Below are 20,844 nucleotides of genomic sequence, written 5' to 3'. Positions count from 1 at the left end.
AAAGCTTGCTAGAATTTCCAGTCCTATGAAAAGAGATGAAAGTGTCTTTTCCTGTATTTGACTGTCTCTATCTCGACAGTATTGATGTTTTGAGCTGGATAACTTTTTTTGTTGGAGGCTGTTCTGTGCATTATAGGTATTAGCAGTAGCCTTGTCTTATTACCCATTAGGTACTGGTAACTCCTTTCCCCGGTAGTTATAAGTAAAAAATATTTCTAGATGTTGCCAGACATCCTCTGAGGATTGAGAACCATGGCCCTGTATACTTGGCCATACTGTGTAGTCTGATGATCAGTGGATGTAGACAAGTGAATGACTACTCCTGGAGAAAGTAAGCATGGTGGGTTCTGATTGAAAAGCCTGTGTTTCCTAAACATGAAAGGAATATCTGTTCTTGGGTCTTTGGTCACATTACATCAGGATCATACATTTGTATCTTTCTAGGTCAGGATGTTATTAATAAACTGATGGAATTTTAGCTCATCAGTCATTTGATAAATACTTTTAGCTCTTGAAGTTATGATCTAAAAAGCAAAGTAGACCTTAACAAAAATATAGTAAGTCCTCTGAGAACATAGATTAAGTGTCGAACAAATGATCTTTTTAATATCAGAGTATTATGAGTAAACTATAATGTCCATTAGGTAAGGGTGGAACTCCAGTTGTACTTAGAAAATGTCTCTTGAGTGTTCTTCTATGTGCCAGTCACTATGCTTTGTATTGCAGTATCTACCCTAACTGCCTATTGAAGAAGACTAATAAGAAAACAACTATAATTCAGCGAGTTGAGATTTATAATTGAGTAAACACAGGATACTAAAGGGAGTACATAGAAAAGGTATCTAACACAGTTTGAGATTAGGAAAGACTCCTTAGAGGTGAGGAGAAGGGTTGACTCAGAAAGAACATCACTGTACCAGAGGTAACAGACATTGTACCTGAAAATAGTTCATTATGTCTGAGGCATTGTGTGAGAGGTAGGAAAAGTACAAGTTGCAGGTAGTCTTTTTTACCCAATAGGTGTCCTCCGGAGGATTTAACCAGAGAGTGATGAAAATGGTCAGATTTTAATTTTGGAATAACAATTGGAGATAATTGTGCTGGGAGGGATTAGAAAAAGGGCAAGGAGTAGGGGGTAGGGAGACCAACTAGGAGACTCTTGATGTAATCTTGTGTAGGACAGTGATGAGAGCGTAAGCTGATACATTGGCAGAAAGAATGGAGAGGCAATTGGATTAAGATTTTAGGAAGTAGAATAAACAGGAATTGGTGCTTGGTTAAACCAGGATCAATACAGCGACTTTTACATGATGAAAGGAAATAGAGGTAGAGGAGATAATGAGTGGTTCTTTTGTTTTTTTAACCTATTGAAACCATGTGAAATCAAAGGAGAATCCTAATATAGTTCTAAGAGATAACTGCAACTATATTTTCCATATGTCCTTCCAGACTTTTTCATGTATACTTGAATGGTGTGTGTGATTTTGTATATGAGATGTAATCACCCCAAGTTTATCAAATGTTATATTTTGCCTTATTAAAAGACCTTTTAAGATTAAACAAAAGAAATCAAAGGAGATATACATATGAAGAATAATGATTAAGGAGTTTCCCATTCTTGTTTTTTTCTTTTGTTTTATTTTTAATCATTCAATGAACTTCTTTTTTAAAATACATATATATTTTTAGTTGTAGATGGACACAATACCTTTATTTTATTTATTTATTTTTGTGTGGTGCTAAGGATTGAAGCCAATACCTCATACGTTAGGCAAGCTCTCTACCACTGAGTCACAACCCCAGCCCATGAACTGTTCTTTTTTTTCCCCACAGTATATCTGTAATGCCTAGCAAAATTTCTGATATATAGTCAATAAATGTTTGTTGAATTCAGCCCACCTATCTTAAAAAATTAAGAATAGAGAACATTAGATATGACAAAAAATGAACTTCATCTTTCATATTATAACCAGTTCAGAGGAAGTAAAAAGGAGAAAGAAGGATGGAGAGGAAAAAAGGAAATGGAGGAGACCTGAGAGAGAATGAAAAACAACCTGAGAGGAGAGTGATGGCAAGAATCTCCTACTGGTTTAGTCCTTGCTTCTGCTTTTGTCTTGATGTGAATTGCTTCCTTCTGCACTTGTTTAGGGGTTCCAGTCTCTCTCTCAGAGCCAGTATTATATGTATATCTTGGCATAATTAAGATTTGGACTCCAGAAACATACTGCCCAAGTTTGTTTATTTATTTTATTTTTGTGATGCTGGGAATTGAATGCAGAGCCTTCCAGCAATGTATCATGGAGCTACACGTCCCAGCAGAGACTGTGCAAGTTTAAATCTGGATTCCAATACTTTCCCCACCCCTGTACTAGGAATTGAATTCAGGGGCACTGTGCCACTGAACCACATCCCCAGCCTTTTTAGTTTTTATTTTGAGAGAAGATCTTACTAAGTTGCCCAAGGCTGGCTTTGAATTTGTGATCCTCCTATTTCAGCCTCCGGAGTAGCTGGAATTATAGGCAGCACCACTGCATCAAGCCAGGTTCTGATACTAAGAGCTAGCTGACTTGGGACAGAGTTCTATGCTTTAGTGTTTTCATCCATAAGGAGAAAATAATAATAGAACCTTCTTTCATGTAGTTGTAAAGATTTAAAAAATAAATATACTAAGTTGCCTGACACATAATCATTCTAGTACCTTTAGCTCTTACATCTCACTAATCCTTATGCAGAACTTGCCTGTTCTGCCTTCCCTTAACATCTCCTATGTTATCCTGACTCCTTTAGCTACTGGGTCTCACCCTTGCTATCACTACCCTACCTCTTCTCTGTTACAAAAGTCACCACCCTAGATCCGCTTATGCTTCCATTCTGAATCTGAGTCAGTGGCAGAAGCAAAGATATCCTTGTGTAGGATATAAAGCCCTCCATCCTGCTTTTTTCTAGATGAACATGAAATTGGTTTGAGCTTAAATAGTCAGGTACAGAGTAAAGGCATTTATATAATTGAATTTCACCCAGAATCAAACTAAAAGGCTGAGTCTAGACAGATTTAAAAGACATATATGGAGTTTGGGGTTTTTTTTTGGTTGGCTTATCAAATGGAATCACATTATATATTACTCCATAATTTCCATTTTTTACTTGATAGTATACATGTTCTTTGTAAGTATGTGTGTGTGTGTGTATCTAAATCTATTTTGTTTTTTAAAGATATTTTAAAAATATTTAAAATAAATATTTATCAGTGGCTCTTTTATTTATTTATTGTATTTGTATGTATGTATTGCTGAGATTTGAACCCAGGGCCTTCACACATGCCAGGCAAGTGCTCTACCCCCTGAGCCACAACTCCAGCCCTCTAAATCTATTTTGAATCTGACATTTATGCTCATGCTCCTTGGTATAATATATAAAGGACATTTTTTTTAAGTATAGTTGTTGGGTTTTTTTTTGCTTGTTACACTCTTCACCCTTTAAATTATTTGTATTAACATGTTCTCATACCACATTAGAATATATACACATATGCAGGGTATAATAGATTACTTGCTTAACAAAAATAGGATCGATTTTTTTTTTCTTTTTGAGCCGAGGAGTGAACTCAGGGTCTTACATGTCCTCGGCAAGCCTCTGCCACTGAGCTAAATCCTCAGCCCTTCAAATTTATACTAATATTCTGTATTTACTTTCTCATTTATCTATACCTCTGAAAATTCCTCTAAGTCTTGGTTAGTTCTAACTCATTCCTTTAAAAAAAAATAGCTTTATTGAGGTAAAATTTTCATAACGTAAAAGTTACTATTTTAAGTTTACTGTTAAATGAATTTATAAATTTACAGTTTTGTAACCATCATCATAACCTACTTAATGAATATTCCATCATCTCCAAAAATTTCCTTGTCTATTTTTTTTTTTTTTTTTTTTTTTGAGGTGCGGGGGATCGAACCCAGGGCCTTGTGCTTGCAAGGCAAGCACTCTGCCGACTGAGCTATCTCCCCAGCCCCTCCTTGTCTATTTTTAATGAGTCCCATTCCCATCTTCTGGCAACCATTTTTGTCTTCCAGCTCTGTAGTTTTGCCTATTCTAATTTGATATAAATAGAATTTTGCATTTTGTAGTTTTATTGTCTGACTTCTCTCAATTAGCATGTTTTGAAGTTCACCCATGTTGTAGCAGGTGTCAGTAGTTCTTTTTATTCCTGAGTAATACTCCGTTGTTTGGATATACCACTTTTGTTGATCCATTTGCCACATGATATAAGATGGATGGCTTTTAGGCTCTTAAAATCTTTCACTAAAATCTTTTTGCTTGCTTTTTTCATAACAAGTGATTAGAACTGCCTTGATTCTTGAGGAGGCAGAAAGTTCAGAGGCGCTACCTTTTTTACCTTTTGAGGTGCTTCCTTAGAAGCTTAGTCTTGAAGGAATATAGTTTTGAAAACCACCAAGCTAAAGTACACTATTGAAATTTCATATCATATATTAAGAAAGTGAGTGTAGGGGCTGGCGTGATAGCTCAGTGTCAGAGCACTTGCCTAGCAAGTGTAAGACACTGGTTCAATTCTCGGTACACATAAAAATAAATAAAGGTATTGTGTCTATCTACAACTAAAACAAATTAAATAAAATGAGTGTATAAATGCTATTTCCAGATGAGAATGAATAAGAAAAACTTGCAGTGTTTGGGAACACTTTTTTTTTTCTTTTCTTTGTTCTACAGGGGATTCAACTCAGTAGTTTCTTCTACCACTGAGCTAGATCCTCAGCCCTTTAATTTTTATTTTGAGACAGGATTTTGTTAAATTGCCCAGGCTGGGCTTGAACTTGAGATCCTCCTGAGAATTTGGGATTATAGGTGTGTGCCATCACGCCCAGATGGGAACACGTGTGTGTGTGTGGTGTGTGTGTGTGGTGTGTGTTTAAACCAGAATGCATGATAGATTAAATATATTTCCAAAGGGAATGATATTTCCCTTGTTCAAAATTTGGCTTTTTCATGCTCACTTGGTAGAATGCTATTTTAGAAGACATTTATTTTTACCTTTCTAGTTATTCATATTGTTTTTTTTTGTTTTTTTTAAATCAGGCAATTATTATAGTTTACGTTCTCAGCATGAGAAGCAGCCTTATATTTTCCAGAGAGCCTGAAATTGAATCCTCGGTATCTTGGGGCCTGGACACTGATGGGGCATGAGTACATGGAGATGAAAAACACATCTGCTGCTATCCAGGCTTATCGGTGAGCATCTAGTTGGGGACTGAGGTTTGCTGTGGTAGTAGGAGCCTCTGTTTGAGCCTGCAAGTTGCTAGCCTTGATTCTGCTTTCTTACCATTCTGTCATTCCGTTTCTTAGACATGCCATTGAGGTCAATAAGCGGACTACAGAGCTTGGTATGGACTTGGGCAGACCTATGAAAATCCTTAAGATGCCATTTTACTGCCTTTATTATTATAGACGGGGCCACCAGCTTCGGTAAGTCTGGTTACTTTATAACGTATTTGGTGTGTGAAGGATTGCTATCACTTATTTCATTTTTGGTAGCTATTCATGAATCACAGAGAATGGTTTTTGACTTTTGGAGCCCTGAGTTTAAGATTGCTAAAGCTGTTTGGTCATTTTTTACTTTACGTCTTCCACTAATGGGTTAATAGTATAATTGTGAACACAAAGGAACCTAATTATATAAGCATTAGAATAAAGGTCGGACCTTGCATAGATTTGAAATAGCAGTGGTGCTAGTTCCTCAGTGGAAAACTTCAGTTATCAATAAAGTCTTTGCACAAACTACCTATTCCTCTTCTTTCTTTCTTTCTTTTTTTTTTAATTTATTTTTATTATAAACAAATGGTATACATGTTGTTTCTGTTGTACATGAGTAAAGGCGTACCATTTGTGTAATCATACATTTACAAAGGGTAATGGTGTTTGATTCATTCTGTTATTTTCTCCTCCTACCTCACCCTTCCCACCCCGTCTTATCCTTCTATACAGTCCCTCCTTCCTCCATTCTTGCCCCCCCTCTCACCCCCCCATTATGTGTCATCATCCTCTTATCACGAGATCATTCGTCCTTTGGTTTTTTGAGATTGGCTTATCTCATTTAGCATGATATTCTCCAATTTCATCCATTTGCCTGCAAATGCCATAATTTTATTATTCTTTATGGCTGAGTAATATTCCATTGTATATATATTCCACAGTTTCTTTATCCATTCATCAATTGAAGGACATCTAGGTTGGTTCTATAGTCTGGCTATTGTGAATTGAGCAGCTATGAACATTGATGTGGCTGTCTCTCTGTAATATGCTGATTTTAAGTCCTTTGGGTATAGGCCGAGGATGGGGATAGCTGGGTCAAATGGTGGTTCCATTCTAAGCTTTCTGTATTCCTCTTCTTTCTTAGGCCCAATGATTCTCGTATGCTGGTTGCATTAGGAGAATGTTATGAGAAAACTCAATCAACTAGTGGAAGCCAAAAAGGTACCTGAATTGAGGTCTGGAGAATTTGAGTGGAAATTTGCTGTTTAGATACAGGTTGGGCTATAGTGCTCTAATTTTTCCTTTATATTGATCTATGTGCATAGGAAAAGTCTGAACATTTGTAGGTACATAGGCTAAAAAAAATGTGCTGAAATTTGCAACATCCACATTTGGAATGTTGAATATAGCCTGACCTATTAGAAATGGCAAAAATATCTTGTATTCTGCAACTCTGAACTCCAAGGAGGCTTGCAGGACTTTTCCCTTTGTGTGATTAATGGTGGCACATGGGGCAATGGTCAAAGTGACTGGTTTAATTTTTTTGACAGTGTTATTGGAGAGCTTATGCTGTGGGAGATGTGGAGAAAATGGCTCTGGTGAAACTGGCAAAGTGAGTAAAAGGAGTGAAATGCTATTGGTATTTCTCTTAGCTTCTCTAGGTGGTGGGTTTTGCATGTTTTAGAGCCTCCCATCCTTCCATTGTCATAACGAGTGTTGAGATATGCAGGGTAAATGAATGCTGGTCTGGGAATTGGACATCTTGACTCTCAAAAATGGCCACTCTTCTCTGAAGGGGAAATAGTTTTCCCTGTTAGGCAAGGGATCAAGATAAATTTGGAAAAAATAAATGAATGGACTGAGGTACTGCTCAATAGTAGAGTGCTTAAATGGCACATGTGATCCCTAGCAAATGCATTTTAAAAAAGAGAGGGCTGAGGGTTGTAGCTTACTGGTAAAGCACATTGCCTCACATGTGTGAGTCACTGGGTTTGATCCTCAGCACCACAAAAAGAATTAATAATAAAATAAAGGTATTAAAAAAGAATTCTAAAAAAATGAGGGAAATGAAATTTTTGTGTTAGAGCAGTCTAGGAAAACTACTTTAAGGATTGATATCCTCCAAAGAAAGAATTAATAATAGCTCAAAATAGTTGGAAAAGAGGTATTTAAATGCAATAGTTCCTGCCAGTTTATTTCTATATTTTCTTTTATTAAAATCTTTTTTATTTTTACAGACTGCATTTTTATTCATTGTTCACAAATAGGGTACAACTTTTCATTTCTATGGTTGTACACAATGTAGATTCACACTATTTATGTAATTATACATATACATAGAGTAATACTGTTTCATTCTACTACCTTTCCATCCCCCACCCTCTCCCACCCCATTTTTCTCTACACCATCCAAAGTTCCTTCATTCTTCTCTTCCCCCCTGCCACCCCCCCTCGTTATATATTGTCACGCACTTATCAGAGAAAACATTCGGCCTTTGGTTTTTTGGTCTCGGCCTATTTCACTTAGCATATTTTCCACCTTCATCCATTTACCAGCAAATGCCATAATTTTATTCTTGTTTATGGCTGAGTAATATTCCATTGTGTCATATACCACAGTTTCTTTATCCATTTGTCAATTGAAGGGCACCTAGGTTGGTTCCACAATTTAGCTATTGTGAATTGAGCTGCTATGAACATTGATGTGGCTGCATCACTGTAGTATGCTGATTTTAAATCCTTTGAGTATAAACTGAGGAGTGGGATAGCTGGATCAAATGGTGGTTCCATTCCAAGTTTTCTGAGGAATCTCCATACTGCTTTCCAGAGTGGTTGCACCAATTTGCAACTCCACCAGTAATGTATGAGTGTGCCTCTTTCCCCACATCCATGCCAACACTTATTATTGCTTGTGTTCTTGATAATAGCCATTCTAATTGGAGTTAGATGAAATCTTAGGGTGGTTTTAACTTTGCATTTCTCTAATTACTAGGAATGATGAGTACTTTTTCACATATTTGTCGATCACCTGTATATCTTCTTCTGTGAAATGTCTGCCCAGTTCCTTAGCCCATTCATTGATTGGGTTCTTTGTATTTTGGGTGTAAAGTTTTTAAGTTCTTTAAAAACTTTGGAGATTAGTTCTCTGTCTAAAGCGTGTGTGGAAAAGATTTTCTCCCACTCTGTAGGCTCTCTTTTCACATTATGGATTGTTTCCTGTGCTAAGAAAAAACTTTTTAGTTTGAATATATCCCATTTATTGATTCTTGCTTTTATTTCTTGTGCTATGGGGGTCTTGTTAAGGAAGTCTGGTCCTAAGCCAACATGATGGAGATTCGGCCCTACTTTTTCTTCTATTTGGTGAAGGGTCTCAGGCCTAATTCCTAGATTCTTGATCCATTTTGTACAGGGTGAGAGATAAGGGTTTAATTTCATTTTACTGCATATGAATTTCCAGTTTTCCCAGCACCATTTATTGAAGAGGCTATCTTTTCTCCATTGTAAGTTTTTGGCACCTTTGTCTAATCTGAGACAACTGTACTTATGTGGGAATGTCTCTGTGTCGTCCGTGTCCTGTACTATTGGTCTATCTGTCTGTTTTGATTCCATATTTCTAGATTTTTAAATCTGAATTTGTTTGGCTTATTTTTCAGTCTCATTTTGAGTATTACCAGGGAATTTTTACAAGGTTGTATTATCCTGTATAAATATTTATTCTTAATTCTCCCTCCATTGTTAGTAGCAAAATAATGATTTTTTGCTGTGTTGAGGATCCAACCCAGGGCCTCACACATACTAGGTAAGCACTCTTCCACTGAGCTATGTACACAGCCCTTTTTATTTTGAGACAGGATTATCTAGGCTGACCTTGAACTTGACAGGATTATCTAGGCTGACCTTGAACTTGGTATCCATCTATCTCAGCTTCCCAAGTACCTGGAATTATAGGTGTGTCCCACTGCCCACCCCAGCCCTCAGTTTTTTTTTTTTCCTGTGCTAGGGATCAAACCCAGGGTTTAATACATGCTAGACAAGTGTTCTACCACTGAGCTATACTCCCAGCCCCTGTATCTATACTTTATAACCCTAACCATTACATCTTGTGAGTACCAAGACTTTTCAGGGTCTCATTGTATCATTTATGTCAAAATTTGTACATGTGTATGTAATGTCATTTTCTTTTCTTTTTTTTGTTTTTTTGCGGTACTGGGGATTGAACTCAGGACCTTGTGCTTGCAAGGCAAGCACTCTATCAGCTGAACTATCTCCCCAGCCCCTGTAATGTCATTTTCTTGGACTTGATCATATGTTTTTCCTTTTATCATTCATCTGCTTTGAGGTCTTATTTGTATCTAAAACCCATTTTCTTTTGTAGGCTTCATGAACAGTTGACTGAGTCAGAACAGGCTGCCCAGTGTTACATCAAATATATCCAAGATATCTATTCCTGTGGGGTATGTGTCATAACATGAGAATTGTGTTGCCGATCTTATTCTTACCATCTCAGTCATTCCTGCTTTCCTTGTCTAGGAAATAGTGGAACACTTGGAGGAAAGCACTGCTTTCCGCTATCTGGCCCAGTACTATTTTAAGTGCAAGCTGTGGGATGAAGCTTCAACTTGTGCCCAAAAGTGTTGTGCATTCAATGATGTAGGTATCAGTTCTTTAATAAAGGGTTTGGATTTGAGACTAGAATATATGGTCTTTACCATGATGTATAGGTGGAAGGTGGGAATGAATGTCAGTGGAAAGCCTTTTTTGATCTGTGGAACTTGTATATCATCAGTGTCGCAATAACTTGTTTTTGAGAATAGTCTTGAATATATTTTGAAACAGTTTGCTTTTACTTTCTTTCAGACTCGGGAAGAAGGTAAAGCCTTGCTCCGGCAAATCTTACAGCTGCGGAACCAAGGGGAAACTCCCACGACTGAGATGCCTGCTCCCTTTTTTCTCCCTGCTTCATTGTCTGCTAACAACACCCCCACACGCAGAGTTTCTCCACTCAACTTGTCTTCTGTCACACCATAGTTGGCTACTTTCAAGTTAGCACATTGCTAGACCCATATTAAGCCTTACCTTCATGTAAAGAACGGCCATGTCTGTTCTTCCAAGGACTGCAGCTCTTCTTGTTTCTACAGATGGAAATAGCTCCTTGGGGACAGTTTATATAATTAACCTTTAGAGGCAGATAGAAGAATACTGGCAGGAACAGATACTGTCTTTTGCCAGTTAGAAGCACTTCTATCTCCCTTCTATTCAGAGTGGCTGTCAATCTTGGCCTTCTCAGTGCCCTTTCCTGCCACTCCCAATAAAACATCCCTTTACAGCACTTTAGCACAGGCAATGCTACAGGAACAAGGTTTTAATGCTGCTGGGAGTGGGGCAGGCAAGAAAGGGAGAAGTCTGCCACTCTACCCTTTTCTGGCAGTAGGGGCACTAAATACCTTAGGAAGTGGTCTGGACAGAAATGACTTCTTCAATTTGCTGTGTATGATCCCTATTCCGATATCAGAGATTAGGTTTAAACAAAGTGGAGTTATACATTTGTTCTTAACCTAGGAGACATTCTTCAAGACAGTTTTGAAAAGGAGTCTTTATTTTTGGAAAGGAGTCTGGAAGTAACTTACTAGGGTTGAAGGGCAAAAATAATCTCCACATGAACTGTTGATGGCCCTTTCTGAGGGCAAAGATGGCTATAGCACTAGCTATACCTCTACCAAAGCAAAGAAAGAATTACAGATAATCCATGGACTTTTGAAAATAACATTTTTGACTATATAGATAAGAATAAACTTACTTCATGCTGGTTTTAATAAATTTTTGATATAATTGTCTGTTTTTTCCCTTTTATCTCCAAAAGAATACATTTTGTCAACCTTATCTGTCTAGACTAGGTAAAGGGAATCATTCTTATGGTGCTCTTGGAGGATTTCAGATCTTTGCACGTGTTCAGTAGCAGGTAATATGCTTTGACTATGATGTCAGCCGTAATGAATTTGTAGATGCTGTGGACCATTCTGGCTTCAGGATCTAACTTTCCTTCTCTTGTTCCCAGAACATTTTTATTACCTCTTCATTTCCTAATGTATGATACTTCATTTTATATTTAAATGTGTAGAATATCTAATACCACTTGAATTCATTACTACAAAACCTTAGTACACTAGTTTCCATTTCTATGCAAAGTTCTTATGGGCCAGAATGATGTATGAGTCCCAGTTTTTCTGCCCTTTTAATCATTTGTTTTAATGATTTTGCTAAATTTGGAATTTGAATAAAAAAATGTGAACAGTAATATCTTTATTTAATATAACTTTTTTGTGTGCATAGAAACCATATGAGTGAAAAAACATGAGATTACAAAAGTGATTATAATACAAAAAGGGAAAAAACACTAGTATTGGAGTATTACATTTCTGGATACAGTTCCAGGTATATGGTAAAGCTGAAGAGGTCTATTAAGCTGAGCAGCTGACCCACATCAGGGAAATGACTGTGTTCTCCTTCCCACAGTCTCAGTACTTTTTGCCAAAAGGCCCAGATTTGAGTAAAGGAGAGCGCCGTGAGCGCAAGATCCGGGCATAAGGGCTGCAGTCTATTGAGCTTTGGCAGGTAGGTGTTCGGGGAAGTAAATTTCGAAGGAATGGTTTTTTTCCTGGGGGTTGCTGGTTTGGTTGCTGGTTTTCCTGGTTGGCACCAAGGCGTTTTTTTGCAGAAGCAGTCTGGCCTTGAAGCTTTAACACAGTATGATACTGCTCAGCAATGCATGCTGCCTTCTTCCGAAGGTCCAGTTTTACTAGCATCATGTTATTCTGCAGTTCAGCCAGCGTCTGATCCTAGGGAACATCAGTAAAGTTAGAAAAAAAAAAATGCATCTTTGTATGGTATATTTAGAAAAACAAGAAGGCAGGTAATACATGCTTATCCATTACTAGTTACTAGTAACTTTTTCTTCAAAGATAAAAACTCTTTAAGGTCAGAGCTCATAACTGAATAGAGGATATACTTTTGAGACCCAAGCACAAGCAGTTTGAATAGGACATTTTTTAACACATAAAATGGAATGAGCTTGAATAAGCTTATTTAACTTCAGAGCCTCAGTCCCTAGACACAAAATATTGTGCATCACATATGTAATCCCAACTATTCAGGAAGCTGAGGTAGGAGGATTTAAAGTTGAAAGCTAGCCTAGACAACTTAGTGGGTTCCTATCTCAAATGAACGAATGAATGAATAAAAAGGGCTGGGCACAGTGGTGCACTCCTGTAATCCCAGTAGCTTAGGAGGCTGACACAGGAGGATCGCAAGTTCAAAGCCAGCCTCAGCAACTTAGTAAGGTCCTAAGCAACTCAGTGAGACCCTGTCTCTAAATAAAATATAAAAAAGGGCTGGGGATGTGGCTCAGTGGTTGAGTGCCCCTGGGTTCAACCCTTGGTACCAAAAATAAAATAAAAAGGGTAGTGGAATGCATGCAAAGCATATATGATGCTCTGCATTCAATCCCAACTAGCACCGAAAAAAAAAAAAAAAGAGCTATGATCAGTCTAAGATGTACATTTTTCTTAAACATTTTAAGATCTTTGGGATTAGGATATATTTTATTAATGAGAAATGTCATAGCTGTGGTTGTAGTCTGGTGGTAAAATGCTTATCATTTAGGAGGACATGGATTCTATCCCCAGCATCATCATTAGAAAAAAAAAAAAAAATCAGCTTAATTGATAGTTTTTTCCTTAATAATACATAAGTAATATCAGTGGCACCTTGGATGAAATATGATAGTATCTACCTCCCTAGAGTTGTTATGCCAAAAAAAGTACCCATAAATTACTTACTACAGTGCCTATTAATACTTATTAGTAAATGCTTCACAGAGAATCATTACTTTTTATTTAGCAAGGAAGAGAAATTTCCCTACTCTTAAGTTCAGCCTAAAAATCTTTTTCTTTTTTGTTCCTGATCCCCTTTCTCACATATACACTGGAGTGGGCTAGTAAGAGAAGAGAAGGTATTGAGGCTGCTCCAACCTGTTTGATTAAGATGTCATCACAAGTGTTCAAAGCTTGACGAAGTTTTCCTGCCCCAGTGCTGTGGCAACAGGCCCTTTCTGCTGACTGGAGAGACTCACCAAGTTTCTGAAGCTCTGACCGCAGTAGTCTTACATTCTAAAAAAGGAATAGGATCAGATTGTGGTCAAGATCAACCAGGATAATGATGTGGAGGAGTTGGGTAGCCATTTGAAAAGTAAAATTAGAAAGTCTAGTCAGCTGAATGAAAAAGCTATTCCCAAGGACCCTGCACAAAAGAACATCTTGTCCTCATGAATCAGTTATAAAGAGGTTTGAATTTTAGGAACTGCCTTAGGTAAGAGCTTTTGTAACAGAAAGGTTACCTTCTGGCCCTCCTCTAACTTCTTGTCCACGTCAATGGTGAAGGGCTTGGCTGAGGGTGGTGGTTCTAACATTTTCTGATACTTCTGCAACTCTGAGGGAAAGAACCAGGAAACTTAAAAACACATGGATTTTCTAGTTTGGGACCTATCTCTTTCTTTCTTTATTTTTTTATTAAAATCTTTTTTATTTTTACAGACTGCAGATTCACACCATTTATGTGTTCATACATATACAGAGGGTAATACTGTCTGTTCATTCTACTATTTTTTTGGACCTATCTCTTTTTAACTGAGTTCACAGTAGCTTACAGCAGATATACAAGGCGGCCACATATAGCCTAGAGTGAAAGGTCAGGGGACCTTTCCTGTAGCTTGGAGCTGAGGAAATTATGTTGGAGTTGGAGTCAGCCCAGTTTTGGATACCTACTCTTCCCTGAATCACTCATGCTTTCTGCCTTCCTCACCTTCAGTGGTAGAGTTTAGCTCTGCTTTGCACTGTTCTAGTTTAGCATTAACTTCCTGGAGCTGATGAGTGGAGGCAGAAGCTGCCAACCTTTGTGATCGTCGTAGGGATAATTCAGACTCTGACTGTTGACGGGCCACAGGCTGCTGTCTGGTTTCCTGCAAGAGAGCTTCTAGCTCTTCAATTTTTTCATCCCGTTCCTAAGAGGGAAGCAGAGAGCACAATTCTGTCAAGGCTCAGACAAATACTTGTAGAAACAAATGACATTCAATGAATAAAACCTTTCCTGGCACTCTATGAAAACCTATTCACTAGCACTTTCTATCACCTTCCTAGCCAATCAAACCCTTAATTTACTAAATGTACATTGAACATTTACAGAGTACCTAAGGGGAATAGAGAAAAGTGAGTTTTTTATATTATATATGCTTTCTCTTAGTCTAGTTTATAAAGTCTGTTAACCTCAGGTAACTTAGTGACAAAAATCTGAGTAGCTAATTGAGATTGGTTCAGAGCAACTCACCTGAATCTCTTCATGGTAAAAACTTGTCAGTGACTCCTTGAGAATCTTCAGTTTCTCTTCATACATTTCCTCCAGTAGTTCCTTTTGGGTGTCCAAATGTTCACTGTCAGAGAGGAAAAAAAAAGTGAGTGAAGATTTTGAGGAGTAAACTTAGGGGACACATCTTAAGGCACAACTTCATTCCCTGTCCTGGTGACAGTAAGAGGGTCACTTAGCCAGTACCTGCACCACTGTTCCCGTTGTTGCATCTGTTCTACCATCTCATTGCAAATTTCATCACGGAGTCGCATCTCCAGTTGCAACTTTTCCTGTCGTTCTTTCAAAAGCAGGGTTTTCATGGCTTCTACCACCTGTAGGAGCTCCTAAGGAACACACATGTCAGATGTGTGCCCATGACCCCAAAAGACCCAATACTACTTGAAAATGTATAGTCATTAAGCTGCTGCACCAAAGTTTTTTTGTACTCTTACCTGCTTGCTGTATATGGAGATGTCAACTTCATTTTCAATGTGGTTGTCAAGGTCTGGGTCTGCCTTACTCCCTTTTGCTAAGCCAGGGGATGCCTGGAGACTCTGTTCCTTGATGAATGAGTGCAGGGATGGGAGTCCTAGTTGCACAGGTGGGGCATGTACAAGCTAGAGGTGGGGGAAAAAACCTTAATTAACTCCTTAGCTATTTCACTGGTAAATTTCTTAAAGTTAGCAGCCCAGGGCTGGGGAGATAGCTCAGTCGGTAGGGTGCTTGCCTTGCAAGCACAAGGCCCAGGGTTCAATCCCCAGCACCGCAAAAAAAAAAAAAAAAAAAAAAAAAAAAAAAAAAAAGTTAGCAGCCCAAAGTAGGCATAATCATCACACCTACAGCTTCTCACCTGGCTGGCAATGGCTGAAAACTTGGCCACGTGAAGAGTCTCATCATAGGTAGAAGCACAGGGATTTACATTGACAATCATGCAGGAACGGCCTCGGCCTGTGAAGAAGCCTTGGAACACTCGGGTCAACTTGCTGTCACGGAAAGGAACCAGGTTCTGCTTTGACCTAACAGAGAATCAGGGGTAATAAATCTGTGAACAGAACTTTAACCCTTAGGGTATCCCAACACTATCCCCAGTGATGACCAGGAAGTCTTGGTAAACTGCAAGCCCTAGGCCACCCCAGCCCAAGTTTACAGTCAAAAGTTCACCGGTTCTGCTGGTTTTGGCGCAGAGCAGCAATACAGCGGCCCAGGGTGTGCAGAGAAGTGTTAATGTTTCCTGCTTCCTTCAGTCGTTCACCACTCTTTTGATCTTTGCAGCGCTCTGAGCCAGCCAGATCACAGAGTGACAGCCTAGAATGATGCATAGGAGCTGACATAAGGACCTCATATAATGTCAGCTTCCAGCCCATCATATTATTTTGGAGGAGAGGGCCCATCAAGAATCTCTGTAACCACGTAAGAATAAATAATTCTGAGGACCTCTCCTCTGCTCCCATAACTACTAAGTGACCAAGAAAATCAAAATTTTTTTTCTTTTTTTATAATGGGATTGAACCCAGAGCCTCATGCTTGCTAGCCAAGTGCTCTATCACTGAGCTACATCCCCAGACCTTGTTTTTCATTTTTGAGACAGGATCTTGCCAAGTAATCTAGACTGGCTTTGAACTTGTGATCCTCCTGCCTTAGCCTCCTGGAGTAGCTATAATTACAGGTGTGCACCACCACATCTTATAAGAAGATCAAATTTCTAAATGGAAAAACTTACTCGCTGATCTTGGGAACTATATCCCCTTCCCCTTGAAGGTGCAAGATCCGGATTGAGAAGATGCTATGACTGAAAGTTAAGAAAAAGAGTAAAATCATTGCATATCTTTCATGACCAGGTGGAGGACTAATGTTTCCTAAACATAGTAAAGGGTTTATTCTCAAAACTCACTCACCTACGGCTAGAGTTCTGGTTCAGGTGGGTGCTGGCAAAGCTCTGGTTCTTACGACCCACTTTTAGGAGTCTCCAGGCTTCCTCAGCATCTTGAACATGAATCCAATTGAGATCTGGGGCCAAAGGAGAGAAAGGTGTAAGATGGTAACATTCAACTTTTCTTTTTTTTTTTTTTTAACATTTTTAGTTGTCAATGGACCTTTATTTCTTTATTTTTATATGGTGCTGAGAATCGAACCCTGTGCCTCTCACATGCTAGGCAAGGGCTCCACCACTGAGACACAACCCCAGTCCCTCAACTTCTTTCTAATCTCTCCACAAATCCACTCCACGATTTCTGCCTGCCTTCTCCACATTCACATACCTTTCACATAGGGATTGCCATTCTGATCCTCACACAGCCGCAGAGTCTGCCTCTTTCGCTGCTGGCTAGGTGGTTCTAACAGGTCATAAAGCAGCTCATTGTAGATCTCAAAGAAGGAGATCCAGACAGAGAAGCGAATGTCTGCTGGGATGCTTACTGGGGCAGTGTCTGGCTGTGCCCATTGGTGACTTGTTTCTGAGGAAGAAGCCAATGCACAGGCCATCAACCCTTGAGCAATCCATCTCCCCTCTGGACTGCAGGGGCCATTGGAAGGTGGAGCTCAAATTGCAGTCTTGGGTCTGTTCCCCTGGTAGCTACTGGAAGGAGGGAGTAGGTTCCTCTCAATACTTGGCAGAGAGCACATTCATTATACGTACCATCCAGCTGGCTACTACTGGTAAAATGACTGGTAGAAGAGAGCCCAGCAATGCCACTGTCAAAGCTGGTGGTGGTACCCATCCGACTCTCAATGTAGACGCTCTTTTTAAGGACATAGATAGCTCCTCCTGAAGGAAATAGGGAGGAGGTAAGCACAAAGTTTTCCTGAGATTTCTATCCCCTACCTCTGCCTTCATGTATACCAACACTTCACCTCTTGAAAGCCTCCATTGAGCAGGGACATCTTCTTCATTTCCTCCTGTCGAATCTGCCTACTGTCTAGCCAGATTACCTCATTGGAAAGCAAGGGCTTCAGATCAGGTGTTGAATGAAGTTGGCCTTGGAGGCTATTGAATATCAGAGCCAGAGACCGAGGCAGGATCCCTCCATCTTTGGTGGTACCTAGAGGCATATGAAAGATGGACAGCAAGTGTCTTTCTCCCCAATTCAGAGCACCAAAAAGTAAATATAGGTCAATCCACCTTCACAGGTCAATCAATAATACTGTGAAGCCTTACTACTCACCTTGGACTGTGTGAGTTTTCCCTGAGTTGGTGACTCCATATGTATAGATAAGCCAGTTCTGACCTTTGAGTACATCCTTTACCATTTCCTTCACGGTCAGGTTGAAGAAGGATGACTGTCCCACTTCTGGCCCAAAGATCTAGAGACAAACCCAGTAACTCAGAGGCCCATTCTTCATCTCCCACTTGCATTCTATGCAGAGTCAGCAGATCCCTTCCTAAGTGGCTGGCTCTGGAGATCATTTAAGAAGGTTTTTCCTGCCCTGCTACCAGTTATTTCTAACCCCTGAGGACCCAATCACTCTCTATGAGTCCATCTTTCATACAAGTCAAGAAATTAATGCTATGTACCAAGCCTGATACTACACATACAATGGGGCAATATAATGGTCACAAGCATGGGCTTTGGAGATGGATGGACCTAGATCCTCGTTCTGTTTCTCCCCCTGCTTAAAGTCCCTGCATGCAGATCCCTTGGTCAAAGACTAGTACCGCCATACCTGTGAAAAGGTGAACTTGTGGGTGGCTTGACCAATTCCTCGCTCATTGCTCTTCAGGGCAAAGGAGTCCTTGGGTGCTTGCAGAACAAGGGTCTCCATATTCTCAATTTGGACACAGCCCTGAGAAGGGGGGAAATACAGTTTTTAGAGAAGGAATCGTTCCTGGGGAATCTCTTCTTTACCGTATCATTCCACTTTAAATCCTCCATCCTCAAACACTTACCTGATCCTCCTGTCGCTCCAACTCAGAAGGTAACAAGGGCCTGACCCTCAGGTATACTTTCACCTTCTCTGTACTGTCCTCACATGGAACCTGTGGCAGAATTCCAGTCCAGAATCACATATTAATGTCAGCAGTTACCTCTGAATAGTTCCTAGGAATCAGGTTAACACCATCCTATTGCATCTCAAATGTCTCTGTGCAACTACTCTTTGGTTCTACAACCATTCTAACCCACATGACCTTTTTTATTACTTTGTCATCCTTTCTCCCTCATCAGTACCCTGTAAACCTGGCTTATCACACCAATTATCAGAGTTAGAACTGGTTGAGTAGTATGAAAATCAGCATGTAATACCATAGCAGAATACAGTATTCAGAGCACCCTGGACATAGACACACCTAAATTTGAGTACCAACTCCATTATTTAATAATTATGAGCCCTTGAACAAGTTCTTTAAATTCTCTTTGCCTCAGTTTCCTCATGTGTAGAATGAGGTTAATAATAGCACCAACATCATTACCAACATCAACAAATATTTAGAGAATGCCAACTGTGGCCCAGGAACTCTAAAAGGCTCCAATAGTTCCTAATGAGGGATGTTATTAAGGATTTTACTTTCATAGGAACTTTAAGAGAAACTCTGTAAGAGACAGAGAAAAAATGTGACAATGTATGTCAACATTTAGCAGAAGGCCTAGCACAACAGTTTTTACCAGGGCCATTATTTCCCCTCAAAGAACATTGGGTTGTTACAAGTGGGAAGGCATTACTGACCTCTAGTGGGCAGAGGCCAGGAATGATGCTAAATATCTTAATGCACAGGACAGCTCCTTACAACAAAAAATTCAGCCCCTGATTGTCAGTAATGCTGTAGCTGAAAAACCCCTGGCTTTGAAGCAAGAAAGGTTACAAAATGGAAGCAATGGTTGATATTATTAAAACCTGAATGTACATTCCACTTACTTAATGTCAGCATGTGCAAATCATTGTGTGTGTGTGTGGTGTTGGGGTTTGAATTCAGGGTCTCACATGTTAAGCACATGTTCTACTACTGAGCTACCCCTCCAGTCTGTACAAATCATTTAACCTAACTGGGTCTCATAATGAAGAGAAACATTTATCCTTCTCTCAGAGATTACCTAAAAGCATGCACTTGAAGGTATTTCATTAATGCAATGCAAATAGTAGTTATTCCTATGGGCACACAACTCTACATTTTTTACTTGTCATGCCCTTAATTTTAAATTGATCTCTCAGACCTTAGGGATTACTGATCATTGACCTTATACTATCCTGTATGGAGAACTATTAGGCTGAGAATATTTTCTGCCCCAAGCCACTATCCAATTCTTTTTGTGTGTGTGTGTTTGTTTTTTTGGTACTGGTGATTGAACCCAGGGGTGTTTAACCACCTAGTCACATCCCCAGCCCTTTTTTGTATTTTATTCAGAAACAGGATCTTATTGAGTTGCTTAGGACTTCACTAAGTTGTTGAGGATTGCTTTGAATTTGTGATCCTCCTGCCTCAGCCTATGAGCTGCTGGGATTACAGGCGAGTGCTACCAGGCTTGGCCACCATTCAATTCTTTTACCTGCTGCTTGTCCTCCAGGGAGGTAGAGATGACAGAGCAGTCTGACAGCAGGTCCTTCCGGATCACAGAACCCAAATCTGCAGCTGTGGATTCAAACATTGGGGAGACTACCACATCCTCATCAGACAGCAGGCCCACAGGTGGAGAAAGGATTCCTTGAGACATGACAGCAAGAGGCAGCCTAGGTCTAAAAAGAGACTTGAGTATGTAGTAAGAACAACAAATGGAAGGAGTAGCAAATCATAGGTAAGAAACAATGCCCTTGCCCCAGGACACTCGGTCCACAGCCCAAATTGCAACTCTGTACTTTTTCCAATTATTAGCAAAGGGGAGGAGAGAAGTGAATAATTTAATTCTGTCTAATGCTTCATTTCTGAACGTGAACAGCAACAAAAAGATATCTGGCTCCAAAAGCAGAAGGTCACGCTCCAATTGGTGCCCAGAAGTGCTGTCAGGATCCAAGGGTCCATTAGCAACCTCACCCCAAAGCCCACTGAAAGAACACAGGTATTGAGGGAAAAGAGAGAGAGGAGAAAGAGAGAGATGGCTGCAGTTCCTCTTTCTGAAAGCCTATTCTGCACCGGCAAGAGTTGGAAATCTCTTTTCCAGCCCGGCCGCACACTCACCGGAAGACGCGGCCTTTGCTGCTTCTCAGGTACCAGCTCAATTCCAGCGGCGGAACTTGGACTTTCGCTACGGGAGAGCTCAA

At 39.6% G+C, this 20,844-nt stretch overlaps 2 protein-coding genes across 2 annotated transcripts in view; one reads left to right on the top strand and one right to left on the bottom strand.

Annotated features, from left to right (window-relative positions):
* The window catches only part of Cdc23 (cell division cycle 23), a 21,814-nt gene extending 10,253 nt beyond the window's left edge, over positions 1–11,561 (top strand). Inside the window, 11 exon segments of the mRNA XM_053743418.1 lie at positions 5,089–5,121; positions 5,124–5,241; positions 5,356–5,375; positions 5,378–5,418; positions 5,420–5,475; positions 6,407–6,452; positions 6,454–6,483; positions 6,813–6,874; positions 9,638–9,716; positions 9,793–9,912; positions 10,120–11,561. Of these exon segments, the coding sequence (XP_053599393.1) occupies positions 5,089–5,121; positions 5,124–5,241; positions 5,356–5,375; positions 5,378–5,418; positions 5,420–5,475; positions 6,407–6,452; positions 6,454–6,483; positions 6,813–6,874; positions 9,638–9,716; positions 9,793–9,912; positions 10,120–10,290 (776 nt within the window). The 3' untranslated portion in view covers positions 10,291–11,561.
* Positions 11,548–20,844, bottom strand: Kif20a (kinesin family member 20A). Its single transcript, XM_047556652.1, has 19 exons — positions 20,762–20,844; positions 20,136–20,322; positions 18,542–18,631; positions 18,319–18,438; positions 17,820–17,958; positions 17,502–17,696; positions 17,294–17,416; positions 16,917–17,111; positions 16,554–16,665; positions 16,379–16,447; positions 15,820–15,963; positions 15,509–15,674; positions 15,111–15,275; positions 14,863–15,002; positions 14,641–14,743; positions 14,119–14,317; positions 13,655–13,746; positions 13,290–13,427; positions 11,548–12,098 (listed from the first exon to the last, which is right to left on the bottom strand). The coding sequence occupies exons 2-19, from the start codon at positions 20,298–20,300 to the stop codon at positions 11,778–11,780; spliced, it is 2,676 nt and encodes an 891-aa protein (XP_047412608.1). The 5' UTR covers positions 20,301–20,322; positions 20,762–20,844; the 3' UTR covers positions 11,548–11,777.

The sequence above is a fragment of the Sciurus carolinensis genome, chromosome 6, assembly GCF_902686445.1.
Source record: "Sciurus carolinensis chromosome 6, mSciCar1.2, whole genome shotgun sequence".
In the NCBI taxonomy this organism is placed as follows: Eukaryota; Metazoa; Chordata; class Mammalia; order Rodentia; family Sciuridae; genus Sciurus; species Sciurus carolinensis.
This window is presented reverse-complemented; position numbering and strand designations above follow the sequence as displayed.

Coding starts and splice junctions, on each gene's coding strand:
- Kif20a (XM_047556652.1), bottom strand. CDS start 20,300: ATGTCTCAAGGAATCCTTTCTCCACCTGTGGGCCTGCTGTCTGATGAG. Junction 14,318..14,640: donor TTTACCATGAAGAGATTCAG/GTGAGTTGCTCT, acceptor CTTCCCTCTTAG/GAACGGGATGAAAAAATTGA. Junction 12,099..13,289: donor ATGACATCTTAATCAAACAG/GTTGGAGCAGCC, acceptor GATGTTCCCTAG/GATCAGACGCTGGCTGAACT.